Source organism: Dermacentor andersoni, chromosome 1 (assembly GCF_023375885.2).
Source record: "Dermacentor andersoni chromosome 1, qqDerAnde1_hic_scaffold, whole genome shotgun sequence".
Lineage (NCBI taxonomy): Eukaryota > Metazoa > Arthropoda > Arachnida > Ixodida > Ixodidae > Dermacentor > Dermacentor andersoni.
The window spans coordinates 341100797-341127462 of NC_092814.1; the positions used below are offsets into that span (position 1 = coordinate 341100797).

A 26666-nucleotide genomic window follows, 5' to 3' on the forward strand; every position below is an offset into this window, starting at 1 on the left:
AATTATATAAGCTCAGAAAAGACAAATTGAGTCAGTTGGATGACGAAATCAGCTGAGCCACATTGGCGTGGTGCAGATATGTGTTATATTAAAAATCAAACTCCTGTTTAGTTGGAGCAATATATGGCTGGCTCACACAAGACTGCGCTGGAGTTAGCTTTTCTAGATGACGGGTAAATGCACCTCGCTTGACCATTGATTTTGTCACCCCACTTTTGGCAGTCTCATCTTGTTTTTTGTGAGCTTGTATATCTAATCAACACGTTATCAATAAGCCTTCAGTTAGGAGACAGTGCGGTCATTCCTACTTCTTCCTCGCCTTTGTCTCTTTTGCTCTGTTACAACTCACCTAGTATTCGATTCTTATGCTTGCCATGATCGACAATGCTAGAGTCCCTTTACTGCGATGGAGACAGCTGCATTCTCAGTTATGGTAAAGTGTGCTGTCTGCCTAGAATGTACATGCAGTTTGCTTGTGGACACTGGTAGTAAGTCGCATCCTGTGGTGTGGCGGCCCAGTGTTGCAACACTGCTCATGAGGTGTAGCCTGGTGTGTGTTGTATTGGGCTGAATGACTTATGCATTGTGAGCATTGCACCCTTCTGTAAAACTGCCTTCCACTTTATCAGCTTTCCCAGTCATGGTCTGGCTAAAGCTGGCTGCTCAGCACTCTTGTAACGAGCATATCAAGGCAAATCATGAACATTTTATCAAAGCTGTTCGTGCAAAGTCTACTGTTTGAAGACTGTGTTTAAGAGGACTGTTTTCTCATTAAATTTATTTGTTAGACATAAACTGCATGCCACACATGAGGGAGAGAGAGCTAGCAAACTATTCATAAATTTTTGCCGGGGTATCTTAGTATACACATAATTGTAACTTCGCCCATGCACACAGATACATTTGACCAGCTGCATACAAACCAAGAAGAGCATATGAGTCGTTCTCATTGTAAGCCTGTTTTGTGTCTAGTGGAGGCCTACGAAAGCCCTTTCCCAGCGATCTCCAGTTACCCCTGTCTTGCGCCAGCTGGCTCCATCCTATTCCTATGAATTTCCCAATGGCATCACACCACCTTATTAATCCTCTGGTGCTCTCAGCTGTGTTTCCTTTTTCTTTGCACATATTCTGTTTCCCTAACAGACCATTGGTCATAGAGCATCAGCTGTTTGTATTTACTTTCTAATCAGTGCTGCAAACCTTCCTGTCTCTTAATATGATCTCTGTCATTTCCTTTTGCATCGGTCGTGCGATCCATGCCGCATGTGCAAGCTTAATTAAGATTCTGCAGTCAAATGCTATGGTAATGCTGCCGCTTCACAAATTTTTTAACATTTTAACAGCTTTGAAATAAAAAGGGAAGGCTGCAGCAGCCTACTCTTATCAGTATGACAATACTAAACTATACTTGAATGTTTCTCTTGTTGATAAAATAATTGGCTTGAACTTTAGAGATGCCACTGTAAATACAGGTTTTTAGAATTTCACTATTATGTCCCGCCTTTAGCACACGATAGGTTGGTTGCAAAAGGGTACACAGGAAGACGGGTTTGAAGTGGTCTACAAAAAGTGATGAAAGGCTACAGCAAGCGTTTCGACAAAAGTGCACATTTCTTTCGGCACAAACAAGCCCTGTTCCTTGGTGAGGGGTTTCTGTAACTTGCTCTCCCCAGGTGTGAGAAGCATCAGTGAGTATCAAAGGAGTGTGGTGAGGGCTAGCTTGGTGAGGGAACTGCAGAGATGTTTCAAAAGAGGACTTTGCTGCAGAGAGTAGTCCGGGTTGATGCAGATGCATCTTGAGCAACGTTGGTAAGCAATGACAGGAAGACTTAACTGCAAAGAAAACAAAATAGCATTGCATGTGAGCAAGTGTTCTAAATCCAGTGAGCTTAGTTTTACCTCAAAATTGGAAATAAGCAGCAATAGACTGTTGGTAGTTGAGACTCCACACGCGGCCTCCTGTATTTTTTTTCAATGCCAGCCCAGCTAGTGACACAAGAACTGAGGGTCACTGAGAGGGTGCCACTTTCTAGTAACTAGTGACATTTTACGGGGGCATTGTTAGGGTCACGTCTACTATCTTTTATTGCACATGATTGCACGCCATGCAGTTAGCCAGCACAGACTGGCATGGAGCAGCAGCAGTGCCCAGCTAAAATTTCCTGTGCTCTCACGAAAACAGGGGTCATCAAGTGATCAGGAATGTGGTGCTGCCGCAGTGGACTGCTCACTCCCATGCATTGCAGAGTAACCGGGCAGGCTTTGAAAAATAATACGTAGTATCGAAAAGTTTCAAGACTGGCTCTGTTTGAAGAAAATAATTCATTTACGTGCATTCAAACACTGACGTTTGAAATAATTTCCTTGTGCAGTATTGCAGTGCTTCCAGCATTCCTTAATGGGGGTGAAATACAAAAACAGTTGTGTACTGTTCATTGGGCACACGTTAAAAACCTCAGGTGGTCAAAAGTAATAAGTCTCCCACTACTGCGTGCCCCATTATCATATCGTTTTGGCATATAAAGCCCCAGAATTTAATTTTTTTTCCAGCATTCCTGGCACTTGACGAATATGTGCTAGAAGTCTTTTTTTTTGAGTCGAGCATCCTAGAGTGATTCAATCTTTAAGTTGTATTCTGTCAAAATGGCGACGTTTGAGCTGGGTTTTTAACATTGCGAAGAGATTGAAATAAGCAGGAGCCAGATCTGACAAGTAGGGTAGGAACCATGTGTTTTCTGACGAGAAACTTGCATGTGCGGAGTGATTTGTGATGGTGCATTGTTGTCGTACAGCATCGAGCCCTTTGTGCACCCCAGATTGGGCTGTGTCCCCTAAACTGCCTCCCTCAGATACCTTCAAAACTGACAGTAAAACTCTCTCTTTATAGTCGGGCCATTTGAGATGAATTCCTGGTGGATAGTACTGAAAGTACCAAAGACAACAATGAGCATGCACTTTTTCCCGAGCTGTGGACATCCCTAGCCTCTATTCAGTTGCGGAGACATTTTTTCCAATGCAATGACTCTTGCTGTTTCTGTGTGTCATATACCCGTACACCTAAATTTTGTCCCTACTGATGGTCCTCTGCATGAAAGGGTCATTCATCAGGTTTCACCCCCAATTATTTTGCTTTGTTACAAAGTTCTAAGGTCATCATTTATACACAATTGCTTAAATCAGGCACGAATTGCAGGTTTCTCAGCTTGTACAGTGAAATCCTGTTAGAGTGAACCTCACATTAACGATTTTTTCAAATTAACGAACATTTCGAAAATCCCCCACCAAGCAAATCTTTCACTACAACGAAGTTCAGAATACCAAATTTTTCAGAATAATGCACCGAATTTCATCGTCATCGTATTTTAATAACGCTTCACAACAACGAATTTCAAACGTAAGAATCTGCTTGCAACGGCACAAACGATGACAAATGCTTCGTATGTGCCACTACCATCATCATCAGTATGCCTGCCTATATTTCTCTATGCTCCTGCCCTTTTTTAAACGTGCATTTGCCCTATCGGAATCGCCTGCACTTGCAATTGCGCCTCGCCGGCCTTCGCCGTCTTTGTTCCGTCAACCGAATACCTCGGTACGTTTGTCAGAGGGCTGTTTTGCTCGCTTTAAACGTTAGACATTCGTTTCTATGTTCGCAATGAGCTCTGGAAGTAGCACTAAAAAAAGCGGAGGCAATTCTCTTTGAAAGAAAAGGCGGATATTGTTTCTCAAGTGGACGCTGGAATTGACATTGTAAAGGTGTGGGGGATTGCACCATTTCTTTAACTAAACATGCATTCATTTCCGAATACTCCATGCTTTTTTTATACATTAACGCATTTGCGGACGTGTTCCCAGCAAAGGTAGGCGACTGTTTTTGTTGCATTTATGATTTTCCATGAAAATAAGATTTTTTTCAATATTACAATTTTTCAAAATAACGAACAATTTTAGTGGTCCCTTGAGATTCGTTGTAATGAGATTTGACTGTACCGGAAAAAAAACTTCTAGGAGATATTTGCAAAGTTGTAGGAATGCTGAGAGCACTGTATTGCTGTTCAAGGGGACTACATCGAAGATGACAGTGTCTAAGTGCACATAAAGAAATCACTTTCTTCAAGACAGAATCATTCTCAAAACTTTTTGATACCATCTTGTATAGGAGTCTATGCTTTACACTATCAGCAGTGGCGCTGACTTGCCATACCTGATTCTATTACAGAAACCTAGAAGATCGAATGTGCAGTGTGGTTGTAGCGAGCCTCTTGGTTCCGCTTATTCCTGTAACTCATTACCTAGCCGAGGTAACATGGGAAAGTTTATTGGCTAACTGTCCTCCCCTAAGCGCGCATACTACACAATTCCTGTGGTTGAAAGGATGTTACAGATCTGCCACCATGGCTTCACGGGGAACTGGCTAATGCGCCCAGGGCTATATCTGTACACATGCATAAGTACTCAAACAAGTGGTTATGGGCGCAGCTCCCACAGTAGCCCAGTTGCTACGCATTGCACGCACACAGCAGAGGATGTGCGTTTAACACTCGCCTCAGCAAGTTGTTTCTTGTTCACTTTTGTTCCATTCTTTAGTACCTGTTTCTAAATGTCAGTTTCCTTTGTTTCATTATCTGTTGGTTTCATGTGGGTGTAATATGTTATGGTGCACCGGTTATGTGGGACAGTACTACAGCAGCAATAACGGCTGTTAAGGATGTATTGGACATCTTCTAATCAGGCGGCCTAGGCTTTCAGTTTTAAGGAAATGGCAGTGTTATGCATACTTTCCTTTATGCACTCTTTCTTGACCCAGTCATCATGCATTTCTTCCCCTCCCCTGTACAAAGTGGCAGGTAATACACATATTCTCATGCTGGTCTCTCTGCCTGTCCTGTTAATAAATCATTTTGCTTTGGTCTCTGACACCTGATACTAACTTCTGCAATTCAGTCACTGCAACTGCAATGTTTTACTATCACTCACCTGCCTTTGTTGACCTCCCGGACATTACTAACTGTGGCTGTTGCTGTCTTGCTGAATAGCTCATGCACAGAAAATAAAATAATTATGTGTCTAATAGTAAGATTGAACCTTAGTTTCCAGGCACAACAGTCCGATGCTCTAATCTTTAGGCCACAATCACATGTATACTTATCTCATGCCAATGCAGAATGGTGTTTGGCCACCATTGGCATGTGTGGCCCACACCAGTTTGCATTAGGCCAAGAATGCAGCATTGAAATGGGCTAAGACTAATAGTCAACCTTACCACCGTTTTTTGCGTCTTAATTGCTTCTCTTTGCACACACCTCTCCTCACCAGTCCATAGTGCCCTGTTTGTGTTGACCTCAGCAGTATGGTTTCGGTCAACCCATCGCTGCATGCATCGTGGACTGAGGCATGCTGGGACAGACACAGACTGGTAGTAACAGGGTTGCCAGATTGGGCTATTAATAGCCAAATTGGGCTACTTTTTGTCAGTGTTGGTGTCAGAATTTTTCCTTTGGCTATGTGGCTATTTTTGGGCTATATCTTTTTCCTGTATAAAAAAAAGTAAAAATAGTTAAGCACCAATGAAAAGCACGCTGGAATCAAAATGCAGATGACAGCAGGTTAAAGAAATTGAGCGCGTTTACTACAAGATCAAAATTTGCTAATTATATTTTAGAGAACACATATGCATGTCAAAAGGTCAAGAATCGCGGCCTTTTGATAATTTTAATATAAGTAGGCTGGCCTCGGGAATCCGCGCACTAACGCTACCCGGGCGCGCCTGCAAACTATTGCCGCCTCCACATGTGAGCTTTCGGCATCCTACATTTTAACCATGAGATGCTTTTAGCTCCTGTTGACGGTGTGCCGCGGGTGACCTCGGCGCCATAACAGAGGGAGAACACCAAGCTGAACCTAACCGAAAGTTGCCGAATTTTCTGCCTGCCGCATGGCGCCTATGTGGCAATTTGCTTGGACCTTTCCTGCCCAAATTGCCCCTGCTCCAAAGCCAACGCATAACATATCTCTTCCGTTGCCCCACAGCCACCACAGCCATCCGTTCCCTACACAACTCCAAACCCCCTCCTGTCTTTGCTATCACTACCCGTATCAAATGCCACCATCGAACGAGTGTTCAGCCAGGTCTCGCTCATCAAAACTGACCTTCGAAATAGAATGTCAAACGAAACATTGGTAGCGCTCCTCCACGTGTAGTTTGCCCTGGCCAGGAACGAAGGCTGCTGCAAGGATTTTAAACCGAGCCACAAATTTTTGTCCCGTTTCAGCTCTGACATTTTGTACGGACCAAGCAGTTTCACTTCGCAATAAGCTCGTGATGCTTAATCATAGCATACTTTTTAAATGTCTATATATCGTACTAACTTTTGTACCAATTGCCATCTATTGTGTTAGACTTTGTCTTGTAAATTTTTGTAGTCTTTCGTTTAGTTCATTGTGTGGTGTTAAGCGAAATTATCATGAGCTGTAAGTAATACTAATACTGAACACCTGAATGCATGCCATTGCTTAGCGTGTTTATTGCGCGGTGCTATTTGTCAGTTCTTTACGTAATTTATTAATGCTCTTGGAAAAATAAAACAGTGCACTTGCAATGAGGACTGCATTTGCCTTATCATGAATTTGCCAGCATGCCTGCGTTTCTGCACTTCTTGCGCTTGTGCAGCATCTGTTTTCCGTGCCACATGGCCGTGACAATGAACGCGGAGGTCATGCGTGGTCATGCGTGGAAAAACTAATATGTAGGTATTCTGGCCGAGAATAATTCAGTACGCTTAAGAAATGACTTCCCAAAAAGAGAAAGCTTTTTGGCTACTTTTGGGCTCACCAAAAGTTTCACTTTTGGCTACATTTGGGCTACTGCGGAGGCCAATTTGCCTACTTGTGGTTGGAGCGATCTGGAAACCCTGGGTGGCAATCATCGAATACTGGCAGTAGGCAGAATCTCAACATACATGTTGTGTCCAAGCTTATCCCTGCATTGAAGCTCTATTTTTGAGTTACTACAGAGTCTTCCCTCGATAAGCATATGAAATTACTTTGGTTCTTTTTTACGTATATCACTGCATTAATCTCAAAGTGTGCATTTTCATAACCTGCCTCAATTCTTTTTTTTCATGGTAGTGGTATTTGTGAAAGCTAGGCTGCATGTTTTTATTGTGCACTGAATCAAGAGATCAAATTTGTACAGTTCGAAATCAACTAATAGCCATAACAAAGACTTTCACTGTTCTTGTTTGCTGTTGTTTTCCAGAGATGCTGCGCAAGCAAAGCGAGAATGCTGGGGCATCGGATACCGACCACAACGAGCAACAGCCCTTCAGCACCACGACCAGTGACAGCCAGGTGGTGTATCCAAAGCCAAGATTGGTTGATTCTCGGCTACTCAACACTTCAACCAACTGTGGTCCAGTGGCACATCCAAAGCCAGGAAAAGACCATTCTGAGGTTAGTTGCACAGTTCCTGTGATTTCTGAAACGTAGATATTGCCTCTGTCCATGCATCTTGATGTCGAAACCTATCTTAGTACTGTTGAACCTCGATATGACAAAGTAGGTAAAATTGGCAATTTGCTTGGTTACATTGAAATTTTGCTGCGTTAAAATTTGACCCTTTATGCAAATAAATACAGTCGCCGATCAATTTTTCTTATGCAAAAAGGTACCGCAGAATTTTCTGAATTATCGGGCAATCGAAAAACACCAATTTGAATGAGAAAATAATTCATTTTGATAAATTCGAGACTCGGCGACGAATGATACAGTTTCATGCCACGTACTTCGAAGATATCTTCACATAGACGGTACGAATTAAGCGAAGCCAGCCATGCTTTCGCGTGCACTCCACCCCTCGCGGCTGATAGTGTCGCTGGCACTGGGACGACGCTATCATGAAAAGCACCGGCAGCGGGGAGCGAATGCTTCGTCTGCCTCTTGCTCCAACGGGTCACCAAAACTTTAGATTACGCAACCTTCAATACTTAATGCACAGGAAGATAGCTTACATGATGCCGCACCCTCCCAACACGTGCACTTTTTGAACACGCGAGAGATTACCTCTAAAGCTGGATGCGCGGCGGCATATGCGCTTAGCCGTGCTTACAGCCGTGTGCAGCCATGGCCAAAACGCGCGTCAGAAATCATGACGTGCACCAGCCGCCCCTGCCCCACCCCATGCATGTGTTTGATTGCGTTACCGCGAGCTAGCTCCCTTCCCCCTCTTTCCCTTTGCTCGTGCAGCGAGGCGGCACTCATGCATGATGCCACAACTTTTATTTCTCATCGTCACACACTTCCACTCACACTAAAGTACAAAGTGCACTGGGCACTATAGGATGCCATCACACTTGGACTTTATACGGAACATGATATGGCTTCAATTCAGCGGTCGCTCTCGTCACGCCACGCGTGATTTGAGAGGTGCATTTGCAATCAATCGCTTGTAATTCAATAATCTGACCATCTACATCCACGAAAGTTTCCATTTATTGTGTCGGTCGGCATTCCTTTGCTGTGAAGCAATTTATTTTGTTATATTGAGGTTCTAATTACATGGTGTCCTACGAACAAGAGGTTATGAAAAGTTAAATACTTCATTATATCGAGAATTTCATTATATTGAAGTTTGTTATATCGAGGTGAACGATGACTGACCGCCGAGCAGCTGTGCTCGTCGGTGTTTATTTGGTGCGGTGACCACTGAGCCTGGCAGGCCACTGTGCCTAGTATGCCAACGAAAGTTATGCCAGAGGGGGTGTCACATGCTCGTTACACCCCTTACCCCCAGTTCGTTTGTTTGATACAAGCAAAATACATCCAGGCTCTATGTAAAATAAGATCATGCGTGGTCGAAACTCTGCCACCGTCCCAGCTGGGTTGAGGGCCCCTGTTATCCAGGCGAATAACGGTCTGGCAGCCTCTGCGGTTGAGTACTTTGCCTGGGTACCGGTGTTGATGGGCCAGGCGTGGCAACGCTGGGTGCTGCCTTAGCCAGCCTCGCTCCGTCCGGAGGGTCCGCAGTGGCCGGCCTTGCAAGTGGCGTAAGGCCGACCATTTCCACATGACGTGAGGCCCGCTGATGCTTCTGGCAGACTTCTCAGCTTTGCACCATATGTCCTGGTCCAGGCCAGGCCACCAAATGTTGGACCGGGCCGCCAGCTTCGTCTTTTCCACACCAGGATGACCCGCATGCAGCAACTGCAGGACCCTGGATCGGAGACTTTGTGGGAGCACCACCCTGGAACCCCACAATAGGCAGCTCTGCTGCAGGGTCATCTCGGCGACCTTGTGGCTATAGGCCCACTGAACCAACTCCTCCCCTTGGGCTACCACCTTGATCACCTGAGACAGGACTGGGTCCTGGCTGGTCGCCTGTCACACTGCAGATCTGGAGAGTGCATCCGGGTATGCTTGCTCCAGCATGAACACTTCAGCAGGCTCTCGAACAGCAGCAGGCACCTCTGGCAGGGGCAGGCAGCTCAGGGCATCAGCAGTCCCAGGTCCTTTTTCAGACGGTAGACCATGTGGTAGCTGTAGGCTGCCAGCTTCAAGGCCCCGCATACCACTCGAGGTGATGCCTGCATGAGAACCGCCTTGTCAGGCCCTAGCAGCCCCAACAGCAGCTTGTAGTCCGTGACTGCCTAGAACTTCTGACCCCACAGGTACCGGTGAAAGCGCTCGACCCTGAACATGACGGCCAGGCCTTCCTTGTCCAGCTGGCTGTAGCGTTGCTCTGCAGCATGAAGCCGACGAGAAGCAAATGACACAGGGTGTTCCTGGCTATCCTGGTCTCGGTGCACCAGGACGGCTCCCACGCCATACGGCGATGCATCTACAGTCAGGATGGCAGGTTTGACCGGATCAAAGTGTGCCAGCACTGGAGCCTTGGTGATTAACTCCTTGCTGCTCTGGAAGGCCATGTCCTGGTCCTTCTTCCAGACCCACTGCTGACCATCTCGAAGCAGAAGATGGCGTGGTTTTAGGTGCGCCGACAGATTCGGCAGGAAACTTCTGTAGAAGCTGATGAGGCTGAGGTAGCTCTGAAGCTCCTTCTTGTTCTGGGGCTTAGGTGCCTTGAGCACAGCATCAACTTTGCCGGGAGCCAAGGCTAGACCGGCCTGGGAAATGACGTGTCCCAGGTACTCAACACTGGGGGCCAGAAAAATGCACTTTTCCAGCTTGAACTTGAGACCGGCATCCTGCAGTCGTGCTAGGACGTTGTGCAGGTTCTGCAGGTGATCCCTGTCATCGGTCCCGGTAACCAGGATGGCATCCAAGTACGTTGCCAATCCTCATGCCCCTGAAGTGGCTGCCCACCTCCCTCTGAAAAATGGCTGGGGCTGAGGCCACACCAAACGGTAAGCACATGTACTGAAAGAGCGCCAAAGTTATCGATATTGTGACATACTTCCGGGAAGCATCCTGGAGCACCAGCTGCTGGTAGGCATTTCTGAGGTCTAACTTCATGAACTTGTGTTCCCCGGGCAACGTGGATCAGACATCTTCAATTCGGTGCAGCGGGTACTTCTTGACGGTGGCGACACGGTTGATGGTAACCTTAAAATCCACGCAGATCCTGACACTCCTGTCTCGCTTGAGGACAGGTACGGGAATGGCCCATTCAAATGTCTTGACAGGTACCAGGATGCCCTCTCGCTGTAACCGTTGCAGCTCCTGGGTGACCCCGTCCTACAGGTTGAACGGCAGTGGGTGAGGCTTGAAAAAATGAGGCCGGGCTCCCTCAGGTACATAGATGCCAGCTGTTGTGCTAGCAGATGTGCCCACCCCTGGCTGGAACAGTGACTCAAACTCGGTCAGGAGGCTGGGGACATCTTTCACCACATGCAGGCTGGCGTCCTGGTGCTCCGGCAGATGAACGCCCAGTGCATGAATCCATTTTCGGCCTAGCAGGGTTGGCGACGGCCCCATGGTTAAGTAAAGGGGAAAGACTGCCTCCCTGTCACCAAAGTGAACACTGACCTGGGCCTGACCCTGGACCTGGGAGAGCTGCCCGGAGTAGCTGCGCAGTATCACGCCCAAAGCCTCGACGGACACACCGGGGAAGGTACGCTTGGAACAGTTTCCCGGGCATGACCGACACACTGGCCCGTGTCCAGCTTTATGGAAATGGGGTGCCTGCAGACTTCGACGGTCAGCATGTAGGGTGGCACAGACAATGGAACAAGGCCTGTGTGCCACATGTCGAAAATCGGTGGGCCCTCGGCCTCGACGTGGAGCCTGGTCATGGAGCAACTTGAGCCTGCTGCCGCATGTCTCCGCCGCGTGCCCTTGCGACGGCTACCCTGGCTGCTGCTGCTTCTGCTGCTGCCGCCGCCACCGCCGTTTGTCCTTCCACCTCGGCATACCCGCGCCAGGTGCCCAGTTTTTCCATACATGAAGCATTGTGCTTGGGAGAACTGGCATTGTGAGGGGGAGTGCCTACCACCACAGTGACTGCAGGTACTGCCCTTTGCCACCAACTTGTTGATCACTGCTTCAGCCGACGGTGAGCTGGCTGCACGTGCAATCTCGCCAGCGTCCTTGACTGCAGCTTCCATCACCAGCGCTGCCTTCACACCGTCATCCAGCAAGGGGTCGGGTAGCTCCAGGATTTCCGTCTGCATGGCAGAGTTGTTTATACCGCAGATGAAACGATCCCAGAGCAGCAAGTCCAGCTGGTCCCCAAAGGTGCAGGCATTCGCTAACCCTCGTAGCACAATAACAAACTGCCCGAGGGTCTCCCCTTCCCGGCGGTTCTGGTTGCTGAAGCAGAACCGCTCCGTTAGTGTGGACGGCGCCGGGTTGAAATGCGAGCGCAGTATGGTGAGCAGCTCACTCAGTGTCTTAACATGCGGTGGGGCCGGCTTAAGGAGGTCGAGCAGGAGACTGAAGACATGGGTCCCGCAGCTGGCCAGGAAAATGTCCAGATGTTTGGCCTCGGCCGTGTCATTTGACAGGACGAACACGTGAATATCATATTAAATGAATGTGCTTATTGCACCATTTACTCAACTCAACTCAACTGCCACTTCCTCCTTAGTGTCTGGTCCAAACGGAAGTGTCCCCGATGTATGCCTAAACATGGGCTGTCATTCCCTGCTTTGTCTGCTCCTTTTGTACGAGAGATACATTGCAACCATATCCATATTTATGCTCAATCACTCTCAATGACTTGACCGGAGCCATCATCTTCCCGGCGAGAGCCACCAATGTCGGATTACAGTCGTCCCACCTGTTGACATCTATAGTTGCAGAACTTGCAGCCTTCCGTCCTGACGTTCATTTCATTGTAGCTAAGACAAAAAAAAATAGTCCGTATTTCTGCCATTAAAAGTCAGCACTGCAGTTTCTACTATCAGCACTGCGAAGCAGACCCATAGAAACAACTTATATGTGTGGTAAGGGAATGGCTTCAGATTTTGACTCGCATCGTGTCACTTTTCAGTGACTTCCAGGCGCCTGTGGTGTTATAGTTAAATCACGTTTCCTGTAGCATTCAGCAACAAGCGAGCCATTGCTGACACCTTGGTGTCAGTCACTGAGACCCTCATCAAAGAGGTAAAAGCCAACCCGGCAGCCACTTGTACAATAATACACGTCCCAGTTGGCGCCCTGTGGCTATGCCTTACGTACATGGGGTGTCCGAGCACCTAAAAAGTGTGGCAAACAAGTGCTATGTAGGTGTTGTTTTCAGCACCACTAAAGCTTGCAAGAATGTGCAGGCTGGTAAACAACGCTGGGAGTCACAGTATGTGCACCAAAGAGCATGTCACCCACTTTGTTACCTGTGATGTGGGGTTGGTATACAAGATTCCACTTCCCTGGGGAAAGTGCTATACTGGACAAATAGGCAGGTGCCTGAATGACTGGATTAGGGAGCACCGGAACGCTGTAAACACTCTAGGAGGCACTGGCCACTTGGCTTACCAGTGCTGCAGATGCACTCGTAAATGCTCCCCATGTTTTCATAACATGCAAGTGCTCGGACAGTTCACCGGGCAGTTAGATGGAATATTCAAGGCATTTTGCATTTCAAAAGCTGCTGATGAATGTGTAAGCTCTTCATCACTGGCACTCACTGATAAATCAGTGTTGTACCTCAAGAAGAACCTGGTGTATGCTTTGTAACAACTTGTGGGCGCTTATCGGCTTCGTTCTGCATTTGGTTGTCTCCTACTTCGCACATTCGTTTATGGGTCTGTCTGTGCAATTATTTGAACATACAGTGGCCTCGTTGTATGTTTTTCTGAATAAAGCTTGTCAGCTGAAGTCTAGCGCTCTGTCCTGTCCCGCCTTTTTTTCGTAGTCTTGTTCGCACTAGTAACGATGTCACAGCAAATACCTGTGGTGGCTGCCATGGTGACGAGATTCTTGATAACACATTCTTGACAACTGTCCAGAACATCATGTACTGAGATGATTGCTCACGACTGTGCTAGCTAGTATATCATACCACTTTTGGAATGGATAATTTTGGAATGGCAACGCCACCTGCCATTGCTGCAGAGCGCGATGATGGTATTGTTGCATTTTGTCACAGTGACAGACTTGTACAAACAGTTTCCATGCTGATTGTTATGTGCACCAATCGCATGGCTTATGTGTTCGTGGTGCCCGCCTCATTCGGTTTCCTCATCTTTTAGATGTATCTTCCCCCGCCTTCACCTCCAGTGTAGGGCGTGAGTGATATTTAGTTTTGGCTGACCTCTTTGCGTCTCCCTTTCCTTTGTCTTTATTTCTTTCATGTCCTTAAATAAGCAGTTAACAGTAGCACTTTTCTCGTGTCCTTTTATTGTGTAGTGTGTGCAGTTGGGTTTTGCTTATTTCAATTCTGCACTAACTGCGCTTACAGGAGGTTCTCTTATATATTTCAGTATATGAGTTCTGGAGCTCCTGATTGTTTCTAAACTTTTAGTGTGAGTGTTGATGTTAACGTTCGGTCTAGCGTTTTCAACAACAGTTAGAGGGTCACTAGGGAGCAACAGTAAAATCACTTTAGACTGGTGAAGTGGTTTTTACAAAATTCATTTTGTTCATTTGGGAGCAAATGTTGGCTAATTATTACTGGAGAAAATGAGGCTCAGATTTTCCTTTAATCAAATTTTGGCCTTTCAAATTCGGCACTGGTACACTGGTGCAATGTTGTCAGGATTGGGGGCTCAATCCCATCGCTCGTGGTCCGTTGTCAAGATTGGAGTCCGGCATGAATTTGAAGGTAGCTGGCCCATGCCGTCGTCCAACTTATACACGCTGAGGACGTTGATGAAGGGAAGAACTGCTTCTCATCGAGAACGAGGAATATGGGTTTATTTACAATATTTATATCAGTCTAACATGACTGCTTCAGAAAAAGAGTGTCAGTCCAACATGACTGCTCAAGAGAAGTGTGTCGAGCATCCGCACAACAGCCGTTTTTAAACACTCGGTCCGCCGGCGATTCTAGGTGACGCGAACATTCGTTTACTCATTGTAAATTTGCCGCCGCCCCGCAGAACAGTTTACGCACACAAAGGCACACACATTCCGATGTCCGGAGCCGACGTCTGAGGGGAGCCGTTCCAGGAAACTCGGAGCCAATGGTGGGTAGCTCGTTGTCTTGCGTCCCGATCGGGGCATGGGAAGCAACAAAAAACGGCTTTCCCGCGGCAGCTTGCTCATGCGTAGCAGATCAGGTCCCCTCTGGAGAGCTCCGGCACCATAGTTCGCCCACCGAACTCGTTTCGTCACAACGGCGATGGGGCTGGTGGATGGAGGCGGTTTTCAGCACAAAGCCCGCTTCTTCGAACGCAGCCTAGCTGCAGCGACGGAGAGTGGGGGATGCGCGTCTTGTCCCCCAGTCATAATTGGGTGGCAATTTTGCCTTGCAGCTCGCCATTCTTAACAGCGCCTCCATGGCCCGAAAAATCTCGACTGTCTAGCGCTGACAACCGCTAGGCAGGAAGAGAACGGCTGGTGGTCAGGGGGGGGATTGATGTCTTGGCTCGCAGTGACCACTTGTGTATTGATGTCACCGCCCCAAAACATCCAACAAGGACAGGCAACTGCAAAATGAACCCCACAACACGGCTCTGCGCCGAGATGACGTGTATTGGCTCTCACTTTCGACCCGCTAGGCTTCAATAAAAAATACATAAGTGCAGAAACAAAAAAAAATGCTGCATTTCGCTATGCCAATTTTTGAAGCAAATTCCTGCTGACAAATTCAGCAATCATGGAGGGAATCCTGCTAAATGAGAGGGGTTCTTCTTCACTTAAAGAAAAATTAACACTAGTAACCCTCAAATTTAGGCGGGACCCTCAAACGCAGAATTCAAATTAGCCTGCTTAATCCATCCGCATTGCTATGCAACTTTCCCTTCTTATATTTAACGGAGAAGTTGTACTCTTGGAGAGTGAGGCTCCATCGGAGCAAGCGGCCATTTTTGTGTGACATTTGATTGAGCCACGTCAGAGGACAGTGGTCGGTCTCGAAGATGAACTTCGCTCCACACAAGTAACACGACAACTTCTGTGCGGCCCAAACCAAACAAGCGCATTCTTTCTCTGAAGCGCTGTAGGCTTCCTCTCTTACATTTAGTTTACGGCTGGCATAGAGGATAGGATGCTCCTCGTTATCGTCGCCGACCTGACTAAGTACCACGCCCATACCTCCGTCGCTTGCGTCGCATTGTACTATGAATTCCTTTGTGTAGTCTGGCGCGCGAAGCACAGGGCGAGAAACCAATAGCGTTTTCAAACTTTGGAAAGCGTTCTCTTTGTCCTTATCCCAGTGTACGTTACTCAGTGCTCCCTTTCGGAGGGCGTCCGTTAATGGACTTGCCATTTGCGAGTAATTCGGAATGTACCGTTGATAGTACCCCACAAGTCCCAAAAATGAACGAAGGTCCGTTTTCGTGCGTGGCTGAGAAAATTTCCAATTGTAGCTATTTTCAGCTCAGCCGGCCGTCTCATGCCCTGACCGACAACATGGCCCAGATAAGCAACCTGCGAACAACCAAACCTGCACTTTTCCGCTTTCATCGTTAAGCCGGCTTCCTTCAACCGTGAGAACACCTGTTTGAGGTGCGATACGTGTTGTTCCCAGCTGTCCGAAAAAATTGCTACATCATCAAGATAGGGCAAGGCGAACTTCTGCAAGTCTTTTAGGACAATATCCATTAATTTAGAGAAGCTAAAGGGCGCGTTCTTCAGCCCGAAGCTGAGTGCGAGAGGGCGAAAAGTGCCTACAGGTGAGATGAATGCGGCATAGCGGCTGGCACTTTCTGAAAGGGGAACTTGCCAGTACCCCCGCACGAGATCTATAGTTGAAATGTATTTAGCAGCGCTAACTCTTTCAATTCGTTCCTCAATGTTGGGTATCGGGTAGAGCTGATCCCTAGTGATGGCATTTAACTTCCTGTAGTCAACACACGGACGAGGGTCCTTGTTAGGGGTTTCTACCAGTATTAGCGGTGACGTGTAGTCACTCTCAGCGGGCTCAATAACTCCCAACTCTAGCATGCGCTGTATCTCTGCCTCCATAATCTCTCTCTGTCTTGGAGACACCCTGTAAGGCTTTGATCTTACGGGTTCGGTTGATGTCAGCTCTATTTCATGCGTTATTAGTTCGGTTCTACCCGGCCGATCGCTGAATCTGTCGAGATATTCCCTTAACACCTCTTTTAGCTCATCTAGCTGCTCGGGTCTTAGAGCGTGCGAGCTTACAGGATGTTTTACTACTTCTTCTATGCCGATTTCAGAGCTGGAGGTCGCCCTATACTCCTTAAACTTGGTACTAGTGCCATCCTGCTCTTTTATGGTATAGGTAACGACTCCGCTCCCCTCTATATATGGCTTGATCAAATTGCAGTGATATATCCTCACTTCCTTCCTGCGACCGGGCATTTTCAGAGCATAGTTAGTATCTGAAAGTTTGTGCAACACTTTAACGGGCCCGTCCCAGTGAACTTCAAGCTTGTTCTTTCTTGAAGGTTTGAGGATCATTACCTGGTCTCCGGCGTTAAACGTACGAAGCCTCGCATTCTTGTCGTAATAGAATTTGGCGTTCTTTTGAGCTACTCCCATGTTCTTTCCGACTAGTTCTTGGGTTGCGCTTAGCCGTTCCAGCAATTTTAGCACGTATTCAACCACTGTTGGACTCTCCCCTCTTTCCTCCCACATCTCTCTTAACATTCTCAGTGGAGAACGGAGTGTCCTCCCATACACTAGTTCTGCTGGTGAGAACCCTGTCGCTTCATGTGGAACCGTTCGCAAAGCAAACAAAGTTGCCGGCAGACAGTTCTCCCAGTCCTCCTTATGCTCGTAACAGAGCGCACGCAAAACTCGCTTAAGCACCGAATGCCACCTCTCTACACTGTTTGACTGAGGGTGATAGACAGAACTGTGTATTAACTTTGCCCCGCACTTTTGCAAGAATGTGGAAGTCAGTGCGCTCGTGAATACTGACCCTTGATCTGCCTGAATTTCGGCTGGAAACCCAACTCGTGCAAACACTGTCAAAAGCGCGTCTACTACTTCGGTGGAACTGAGCTCTTTCAAAGGGATTGCTTCTGGAAACTTGGTAGCCGGACACAGCATGGTAAACAAGTACCTGTAGCCCGATTTTGTTTTTGGAAGAGGCCCTACCGTGTCTATTACAAGTCGTCTGAAAGGCCCTGTTATTAAGGGCACTACCTTCAGTGGAGCTTTCCATGCCTCTCCTGGTTTACCAGAACACTGGCAGGCGTCGCATGATCTTACAAAGTTTTCTAAGTCTTTGAAACAGCCAGGCTAGTAGTATTCCATAAGCAATCTTTCCTTTGATTTGTTTATGCCTAGGTGGCCGGACCACCCATTTCCATGACAGAGACTCAAAAGGTCCTCCCTATGCTTAGTAGGTACGACTAACTGATCTAAAATCCTACCCTTTCGATCTCTGTAGTGCCGATACAACAAACCTCCTCTCTTATGTATCGTCACGTTGCGCCTAGCAATGCCTTCTTTAGCTGTGTCATGTAATTTAGCTAAGCTCTCATCATTCTTTTGCTCAGCTGCCAGTGACTCTTTATCCACACGTAAGAGCTGATCAAAGTTCTTTGAGGCCGGTGATAATAACGACCCTGTCTCGCTTGCGAGTGCATCAGCGGGCTCTTCCTGCAGGGGTGAACTTTGACACCCTGGTGATACGCTCACATTGAGCTGGTCAGCTGGCAGGCTCTCCTCAACTGTTCTTTTGTCCCTCGGGCCTAGCTCGGATTCGGGTATTGAAGTTATCCCCTTTTCTGCTTCCGCTGGAGGAGCTTGTGCATTTTCAGCCGAAAGCGCCGCGATCTTACGAGCTTGGCCTCGGGTCAATGCTTGTACTATGCCCTCTCCCAGTTTGAGCCCTTTGTCACGCAGTAACTGATTCGAACGATTCGAAAAGATGTAAGGATACTGCAGTGACAAAAATTTGGAAACTGCAGCCTCAGTCTCTAGCTCCCCGAATGGTCCATTGATTTTGACTTTGGCTATGGGCAGACACACGCTGTGTTCTTCTACAACCTGTTTTATCCATGCTACTTCTCCGGTGAAGTCATCTACCGTCACGTAAGATGGATGGACAATGTCCATCGTGGCGGCACTGTCTCTTAGCACTCGGCATGGTTTTCCATTAACTTGCAGGTCGTGAAGATGAGAATATGGAATATTTCCATATTCTCATCTTTTTCCTCCACGTAGGAGAAAACTACGCTAGGCTTCCCGCAGTTTACAGCTATATGTCCCAGTTTGTGGCATTTGTAACAGCGAATTGGTCTAAAAGACTCGAATTTTCTTTTCTGTTCTTTTTGTGCGGTTTCCTCGTTAAGTTTCTCCTCGCTCTTTCTTGCGGGCTTTTCCGCCATGTCTACAGGCTCCGATCGTCTAGTCTGCGCACCCCTTTTGAACGGAAATGGTTTCCGCGGTCCATTTCGACCGTCCAAGTTTCCTTCCTCGGCGTTCAACTTTCTACGGGTTGCGTACTCTTCGGCTAATTCGGGCGCCCTTTCCACAGTGTTTACATTCCCTTTGTCTTGCACCCACAGTTTCACAGCTTGGGGGATGGTTTTGTAAAACTGCTCTAGACACATGCATTCAATGATCATGTCTCTGTTGTCGTACGCTTCCGCGCTTTTAAGCCACTCGACTAGGTTGGCCTTTAAGCTATATGCAAACTCTGGATATCCCTCGCTATCTTTCTTGCCTGTGCTCCTAAACCTTTGCCGAAAAGCTTCGGCTGAAAGGCGGTATTTCTTCAGGAGACTAGCCTTAACTTTTGCATAATCATATGCATCCTGTGCACTCAATCTGGCGATTACTTCCGCCGCCTCGCACGGCAACATAAACAGCAACCGCTGTGGCCATGTACTCGGGCCGAAGTTCATCTTTTCGCAAGTCCTTTCAAAATTGCTTAGGAACAAGCCTATGTCAATCCCGACCTCAAATGGCTTTAATAGCCTGTCCATGCGGTACGATTCTGCCTCACTTGATCGTCCCAGAGCACCTTCACTTCCTTGAGACAACGCCAAACGTTTGCTTTCAAGTTCAAGTTGCATTTTTCTTAACTCGCGATCTTTATCGCGTTCCTCTCTCTCTCGGTTTTCTTTGTCCCGTTCTTCTCTTTCTCTTTCCCATTTCTCTCTCTTTTTGAGAAGTTCCAATCCCATTTCAATATCTTCCTCACTGGCCTGATTGGAAATTAGCTCCAATAATTCCGACTTTAGCATTTCCTTGCGCACGTCTAGGCCAAGTTCCTCACCCACAATCAACAATTCGTCTCTCAGCAGTGTCCTTAACTCCATGATTGCTGCTTTACTGCTTTACTGCCTTGATTCTGCTCTCTAAATCTAGCTAGGAAAACACAACCTAGCTAACACTCAACAATCTAGCTTCCCTACAGTTCTAAACAGAACAACCACAAAATGAAGCCTAGAGAGTCAAAGCAAGAACCAAGCACTCACCGCAGTCACAGCACCACGTCGCAAAGTCCATCTCACCGCTGTCAGCCAGTTGTCAGGATTGAGGGCTCAATCCCATCGCTCGTGGTCCGTTGTCAAGATTGGAGTCCGGCATGAATTCGAAGGTAGCTGTCCCATGCCGTCGTCCAACTTATACACGCTGAGGACGTTGATGAAGGGAAGAACTGCTTCTCATCGAGAACGAGGAATATGGGTTTATTTACAATATTTATATCAGTCCAACATGACTGCTCAAGAGAAGTGTGTCGAGCATCCGCACAACAGCCATTTTTAAACACTCGGTCTGCCGGCGATACAAGGTGACGCGAACGTTCGTTTACTCATTGTAAATTCGCCGCCGCCCCGCAGAACAGTTTACGCACACAAAGGCACACATGCTCCGATGTCCGGAGCCGACGTCTGAGGGGAGCCGTTCCGGGAAACTCGGAGCCAATGGTGGGTAGCTCGTTGTCTTGCGTCCCGATCGGGGCATGGGAAGCAACAAAAAACGGCTTTCCCGCGGCAGCTTGCTCATGCGTAGCAGATCAGGTCCCCGCTGGAGAGCTCCGGCACCATAGTTCGCCCACCGAACTCGTTTCGTCACAACGGCGATGGGGCTGGTGGATGGAGGCGGTTTTCAGCACAAAGCCCGCTTCTTCGAACGCAGCCTTGCTGCAGCGACGGAGAGTGGGGGATGCGCGTCTTGTCCCCCAGTCATAATTGGGTGGCAATTTTGCCTTGCAGCTCGCCATTCTTAACAATGTAAAGAATATTGGACTGCTTTTTCTATTTTGGCTATTTTAGAGCAGGAAAAGTTCTTGGAACTTGCTAGCTTCTCTTTGATTATTGAGAGTTAGGCAATTGACTAGGCCTGAGTAAATGTAGTCAAAATCACAGATGTTACAGCAATGTTTTTCAATGTGGAAATCAACCTAAAAAATAGTGGTGCCCAATTTGTCTTTCATTGTTGCATTTCTTCTGCTGTACAAAGCCTCCACTTACTGTGGTATAGAGAGGCCACGTTGCTATTGTAGCAGTGCACTTCTCAGACTCAACTGAAAGGGATGCTAAGGAGAGAACACTATATCAGTTTAGGCTCATATAGTATGTTTTCAAAACTAAATTTACGTATTGATTTTGTGGTAATACGTTGATTGCTTGAATAGGAAACAAAACGAAACTTCCATTTTCAAAATTTTGAGCTGAAACTCCAGTACTGGTGCAGCGGTCTGTCGTCACGGAGTTCATATTGTCTTTCTGTATTTGGGCCATTGTGGCATTGTGAAACTTCTCAAAACTGGCAAACTTTATTCTTTGACTCCTTCAGAATTACAATGTACTTCATCTTCACTGAAAAAGGAATCGGCTAGACCTGATGAAAGCTGGTTGAAGTCTGTGGCATCACAGTGCGCTGGTGCAGAAACCTAAAGGGGGTGACACCACCCGTCTTTCATTCTCGCATCTGTTCTCGCTTATCAAGCATCCTCGCGGTCATATAGTAGAAGTTGCTTATTCGGTGCGCTGTAGAAGGGTTTAATTCGCTAATATGTAACTCGTGCTCTTAGCATGCCTTTAACCTTCCTGTTTAGTTAATTGTACTGTTAATCAACCAGCACTTCAATGAGCTGTTCCTGCACAGGTTCCGAATGATGTGCCAGCTTCACTGGCACTGTGCTGTGCATCTGATGAACCAGAGCCCATTGGCAACCGCCCGCAGTCGCACAGTGGTCACAAGCAAGATGAAGACCGTCGTCATGGCGACCTGATTGCGCAGGCAATGTCTGGTGAGTGAATGGTGGCGAGCAGGGTTGTCACTCTTTGGCTCGTTACTGTCGTCAGCCTAATTTATGTTCACTGCAGGTTGAAAACATCTCTCAGTGATCTTCAATTCTGTCTTTAATCGACTAGTTCCATCCCCTGCCTGCAAATTTTCTAATTTTATCACAACACCTAATTCTCAGCCCTCCTTAACTGCGTTTCACTTCTCTTGGGACCCAATCTTGTGCTTTAATATGCCACTGGTTATCTCATCTATGCGTTACATAATCTGCCTTAATTTGATTTCTTCCTGCTAATCTCAGCTAAAGTATAGGCTACCGCTGTCTGATTTCTAAGCCACACCACTGTCTTCCTCTCTTTTAGCATTGCACCTAACATATTTTGTTCCATTGTTCGTTGTGCTGTCTTTACCTTCTTCCTGTGTTCGGCTACTTTACACCAAGTTGCATACTTTTGAGACCTCTTAGCTAAAATAATTTTTGTGCTCTTTACTACCTAGCTACGCTTTGACTACAGCAAGTATCAAGTACGAAAGGCATATAAGTAACACTGGGTCTTTGAAAGGACCATGCTAATGCACTAGGTAGCTTGAGTATGCCTTGAGATGTCCTGTATTTGTTTCCAGTGATGTCGTAAAATGCAATATGTCAGCGTTGCTAACTGACTTACATTTGCTAGCTCGTAGATAGTGGATATGCATATGCTATAAGGTAGGTAATCATTTCGTTTGTGTGGCTACCTTAGCTACTTTCCTCGTCTTTAATTGTGGCTGGCTAATGTATGGGTTATTTCTGAGAACTTAGTGGCTTCATTTTTGAGGTTGGGACCTGGCTACTCTGGTTGCGAGGATGTCCCATGCAGCGACCTTTCATATGCAGAGAGTAATGTCAAAAGTAATGTCAGTGATTATATTGTGAAATGACTATCTTGCAGCGTGCTAGGACTGGTTGGGATTGGTGGAGTGGGAAGTTAGCTTATGCATGCATGGTCGCTTAGTCATCCGCAACCATCTGGAGAGTAATGACAGGCTTTTCCACGAAACTCATTTTTATTTCCCTCTGTAAGCCATAATGCAGTGCTTGTTAGAACGACGGATTGCTATCAAGTTTTCTGTGAAACTCGGCAAGTCCGCAGTGGAAACTTTTCCTATGATAAAGACAGTGTTTGGCGATAACTATTTGTGAGAACATCAAGTCTACTGGTGGCACAAGGCCTTCTGAGAAGGTCTAGAAGAGGTCAGCAATGAAGCCTGTGATGGGCGACCATCAACAACCATGACCGACAAAAATGTGACAAACGTGTGTGAGAAATCTTTTGTACTCAGACCGACCTTTGAGTGTCCTTCTAGTCAGTTTAGCACACTAATCACTCTAAAAAGTACCGTTCACAAGATTTTGACAAATAATTTGCAGATGCGAAGAGCGTGCGTGAATAGTTTACCCAAAGTGGCTAACGGACAACCAAAAATCAAGCTGAATTGAAACGTGTCAGGAAGTTTGGGACTTGTGTGAAAGTGACCCCCACTTTTTAGACAGCGTCATCACATGTGACAAGTCTTGGGTGTTTAAATATGACCCTGAAACAAAAAGGCAAAGTGCCGAGTGGCACAGCTCGGCGTCCCCTCGCCCCACCAAGTTCTGCATGGTGTACAAAAGGCGGGTTTTCTGAGCTCTCTTTTGCTTGCAGTTGCCGAATCACTGCTTGCTAAGCTTTGGAAAAGGGCAAAGAATTAGCAATTTCTAATGAGCAGGCTAGTAGGAAGAATTTGGAGCACTTCCCTACATACATAAGGTTTCCGATAATCTTAAAAAGATTTCTGGTAAATATGGGGTTGATGTTGTCCTTTCAGCCCCTTGTAAACTTTCGAAGTTGCGCGGCATGGTGGCAGGGGGAACCACAGGTTCGACCTCCTGTGAAATGAAGCATACACATTCGCATGTGCCTTGCACAACACGTGTCATTTATAACATTCTACTTAAGTGGGGCTGACACTATCTTGGACAAACCGGTAGGTGCATTAACATTCGCTTGTGTGAGCATGAGCATTTTCCAGGGGCTGCCGGAGGGTCATCAAACTTGGCTATTCATTGCCGTAGCTGCTTGGGCTGTTGTTTTTTTGTTATCAAAGAATGAGATTATTGGCAGAAAGAATGGTCAGCTGGAAAGAGAGATTGTAGAGGCAGCAGCCATGCGGCGCTTTAAGGCTGGTGATTGCGTCAGCTCGCTGTATGTTGTTTCTTAGAAAGAACTTTCTTTCCATGTGATACACACGTGTTCGGTGCCTCAGCAGTCTTCAACGTTTATCTTGGTACTAATATTGCACCCCTGTGAAAAGTTGCAATGTGCTTTTATTGGTTTTTTTATTGTTCTTTTTTCATTGCTTCTATGGTACACATGTGTGTCTGATCTATATAAGCTCGGCGTTCGTTTCATTAAATCATCAGTTGTAAGTACTGCTTCATGTTTCTCCTTTGTTCGTCTTGTGTGTTCCTTACTGTAACTTCCCAAATCATGAATCACCAACTGGCCTGCACACACACTCTGCTAAGGTAATTTTTTCTGGTCAACAGTGATGGCATTTACAAACAGGTATTTGTTCTACCTTGGGCAAACTACCAGTTCATATTGTGACTATTGTGGTTTTATGGAAACAGTAGAGCATATTGCCATGTGTTGCTTTACATTCAGCCGGCGTTCGTTTCCACTGATTAATTGCTGTTATCAAATCATTGCTCGAAGTAAGATACACCTATGATATTGGAAATTACTTTGACGTAATCACCAGTGTTCTAGTGAACGAGGCACATCTAATCAGATTGAGTGCACGTGAGGCATGGTTTTGCACATTTTCAGGTGTACACGAGCGACAACAGCGAGTCTGGAAGGTACGCTGAAACGTGTACACAGTGGAAAAACTCGATCCATGCAGTTGAGTTCTATAACTGACGGCCATGCTAGCTGCTATTGTGATTTGAGTTTTGCTTGTCCTTCTGCACACAAGTTTGCCTAATAAGTTCTCTTTATCTCATACTTTTGTCAGTGCTTCGGTTCATCATCACTGCAACGTTGTGACATTATCTTAGAATGCTTTGCCTATATAGAGATGAAAAAATTTTTAATCGCAAGTCAGACGCGCAGAATTTGTCAAACAACGCTAAATCTGAAAAGTACCGTATTTGCACGTAAACAGCATGACCACAAATATAACTGAAGGAGAGATTTTCAGTCTCTCTAAAAGAGAACAAAATATATATCTACAATTATACATGTCACGAACCTGAATACAATGTGAGGCGCATTGCGAGGCTGGAAATTTAAAAAAAAAAAAAAAGCTTATTTGTGCAAATACGGTACTTTAGGTCCCTCGCCAATTATTCCTTCTAGGCAGTGCTAGTACTGGAAATTTCTTTTTAGCTACAAGACGTAGGCTTCAGTAAGACTGAAAGGCAGGCTAGTTGGTTTCACTTCATTGTGGAAAGGTTTCTGCACACTGAAACGAAGACGACAAGAAAAGGACACAAAGACCAGCTCAAACAACTGAATTTTTGTTCCTAAAAACAGCACATATGTACCCTCCAGACCCATCACATGACCATCATGCATAGGCAACAGAGCATCCATTCCACATGATAACATTCAGAATTGCATCACAACACACTATTGTCTAATTTTGAGCAAGTTAATTTCGCCATCATAGAAAGTGACAGATGGATGGATAACAACACATGCTCCCTGCAGTCTGGATATGTGATAAGGTTCTACAATTTCCCTTGTTGTCTGATTAGGACTAACACAAAATAGTGGTTTGGTCAAACAATGGCTTACACATGCTCAATGAACATTGCACACAGTGCATTGCCAAATGCATATAGGGCCTTCCCTTCAAGCTGGCCAAATGTTCTCTTAACCTTACATTTATGCGTCGGCCAGTCTGACCGACATAGTGTTGCCCACACTTGAAATGAATTTTATATACTACATTTCTTTTACATTCTAAAAACCGGTGCGCATGACGCACCTGGCACTTATTAGTAAGACTTAACTTTGTTATCATACATACTGTTTGTCGCAGGGCAAACACCCCCCACTTTGTCTCTTGCCGAAAAAACTACATTCACCTCATATTCGGCCGCAACCTTTTTGAGTTTATGCGATAAGCCATGCACATACGGGATGACTAAAATTTTTCTATTATCTCGGCTTCTTTCCATACCCTGGTCCTCCAATTTTATTTTCCTCACTAGCCTTTTGCTTGCAGTTCGCTGCGTTGAAGTAGGATGTCCAGCCTCGTCATGTGATGGGTCTCGAGGGTACATATGTGTTGTTTTTAGGAATAAAAATTCAGTTGTCAGTCTGTGCTGGTCTTTGTGTCCTTTTCTTGTTGTCTTCGTTTCAGTATGCGCAAAACTTTCCACAGTGACGTAGGCTTGCTTTAAAAGCTCTAGGAAGTAGTTCTTACCCATTAGGATGACTAAACTTCATCTTTACATCGCATTGCTCATAACTACAGTGTCTACATTTTCACCCCTTCATTTTGATTATTTTCTTTATCTCTCCATTTATTTTTGTTCCCTCTTCTGTCCTGCAAACATACAGTGTAGCGCATGTAGACGGTTAGACACACTCGACCAAAATCTCTTGCTTTTCAATAAAGACCTGAATAAAAGAGGTACCTTCTGTTTGCTTGCTTACCCTTTCGAGTCTCTTTCAAAGGAAACAATATTCCTATAAATTCTGGCGGCTTACCGAGTCACACAGTTGAATCGCAGGTCACGCAGTTTAGTTTACCCAGTAAACTACGGTGGGGTCAGTCCAGGTTGTAACAGAACAGGTTGTAACATTACTTCATTAGTGTACAATGAATAACTGAGTGCATCAATTTAAATAGGATAAAGTTAACGCAGAATGTGATACAAGATAACCGAAATT

The 26666-nt window shown here is 46.2% G+C and overlaps 1 protein-coding gene across 5 annotated transcripts in view; it reads left to right on the forward strand.

Annotated features, from left to right (window-relative positions):
• The window catches only part of LOC126516536 (uncharacterized), a 160073-nt gene that overhangs the window by 97705 nt on the left and 35702 nt on the right, over nt 1–26666 (forward strand). For all 5 annotated transcript variants that reach the window (XM_055063945.2, XM_050166661.3, XM_055063947.2 and 2 more), the window contains 2 exons: nt 7259–7452; nt 21598–21742. In XM_055063945.2, coding sequence (XP_054919920.1) covers nt 7259–7452; nt 21598–21742 — 339 coding nt within the window. The remainder of the gene's footprint in view (nt 1–7258; nt 7453–21597; nt 21743–26666) is intronic.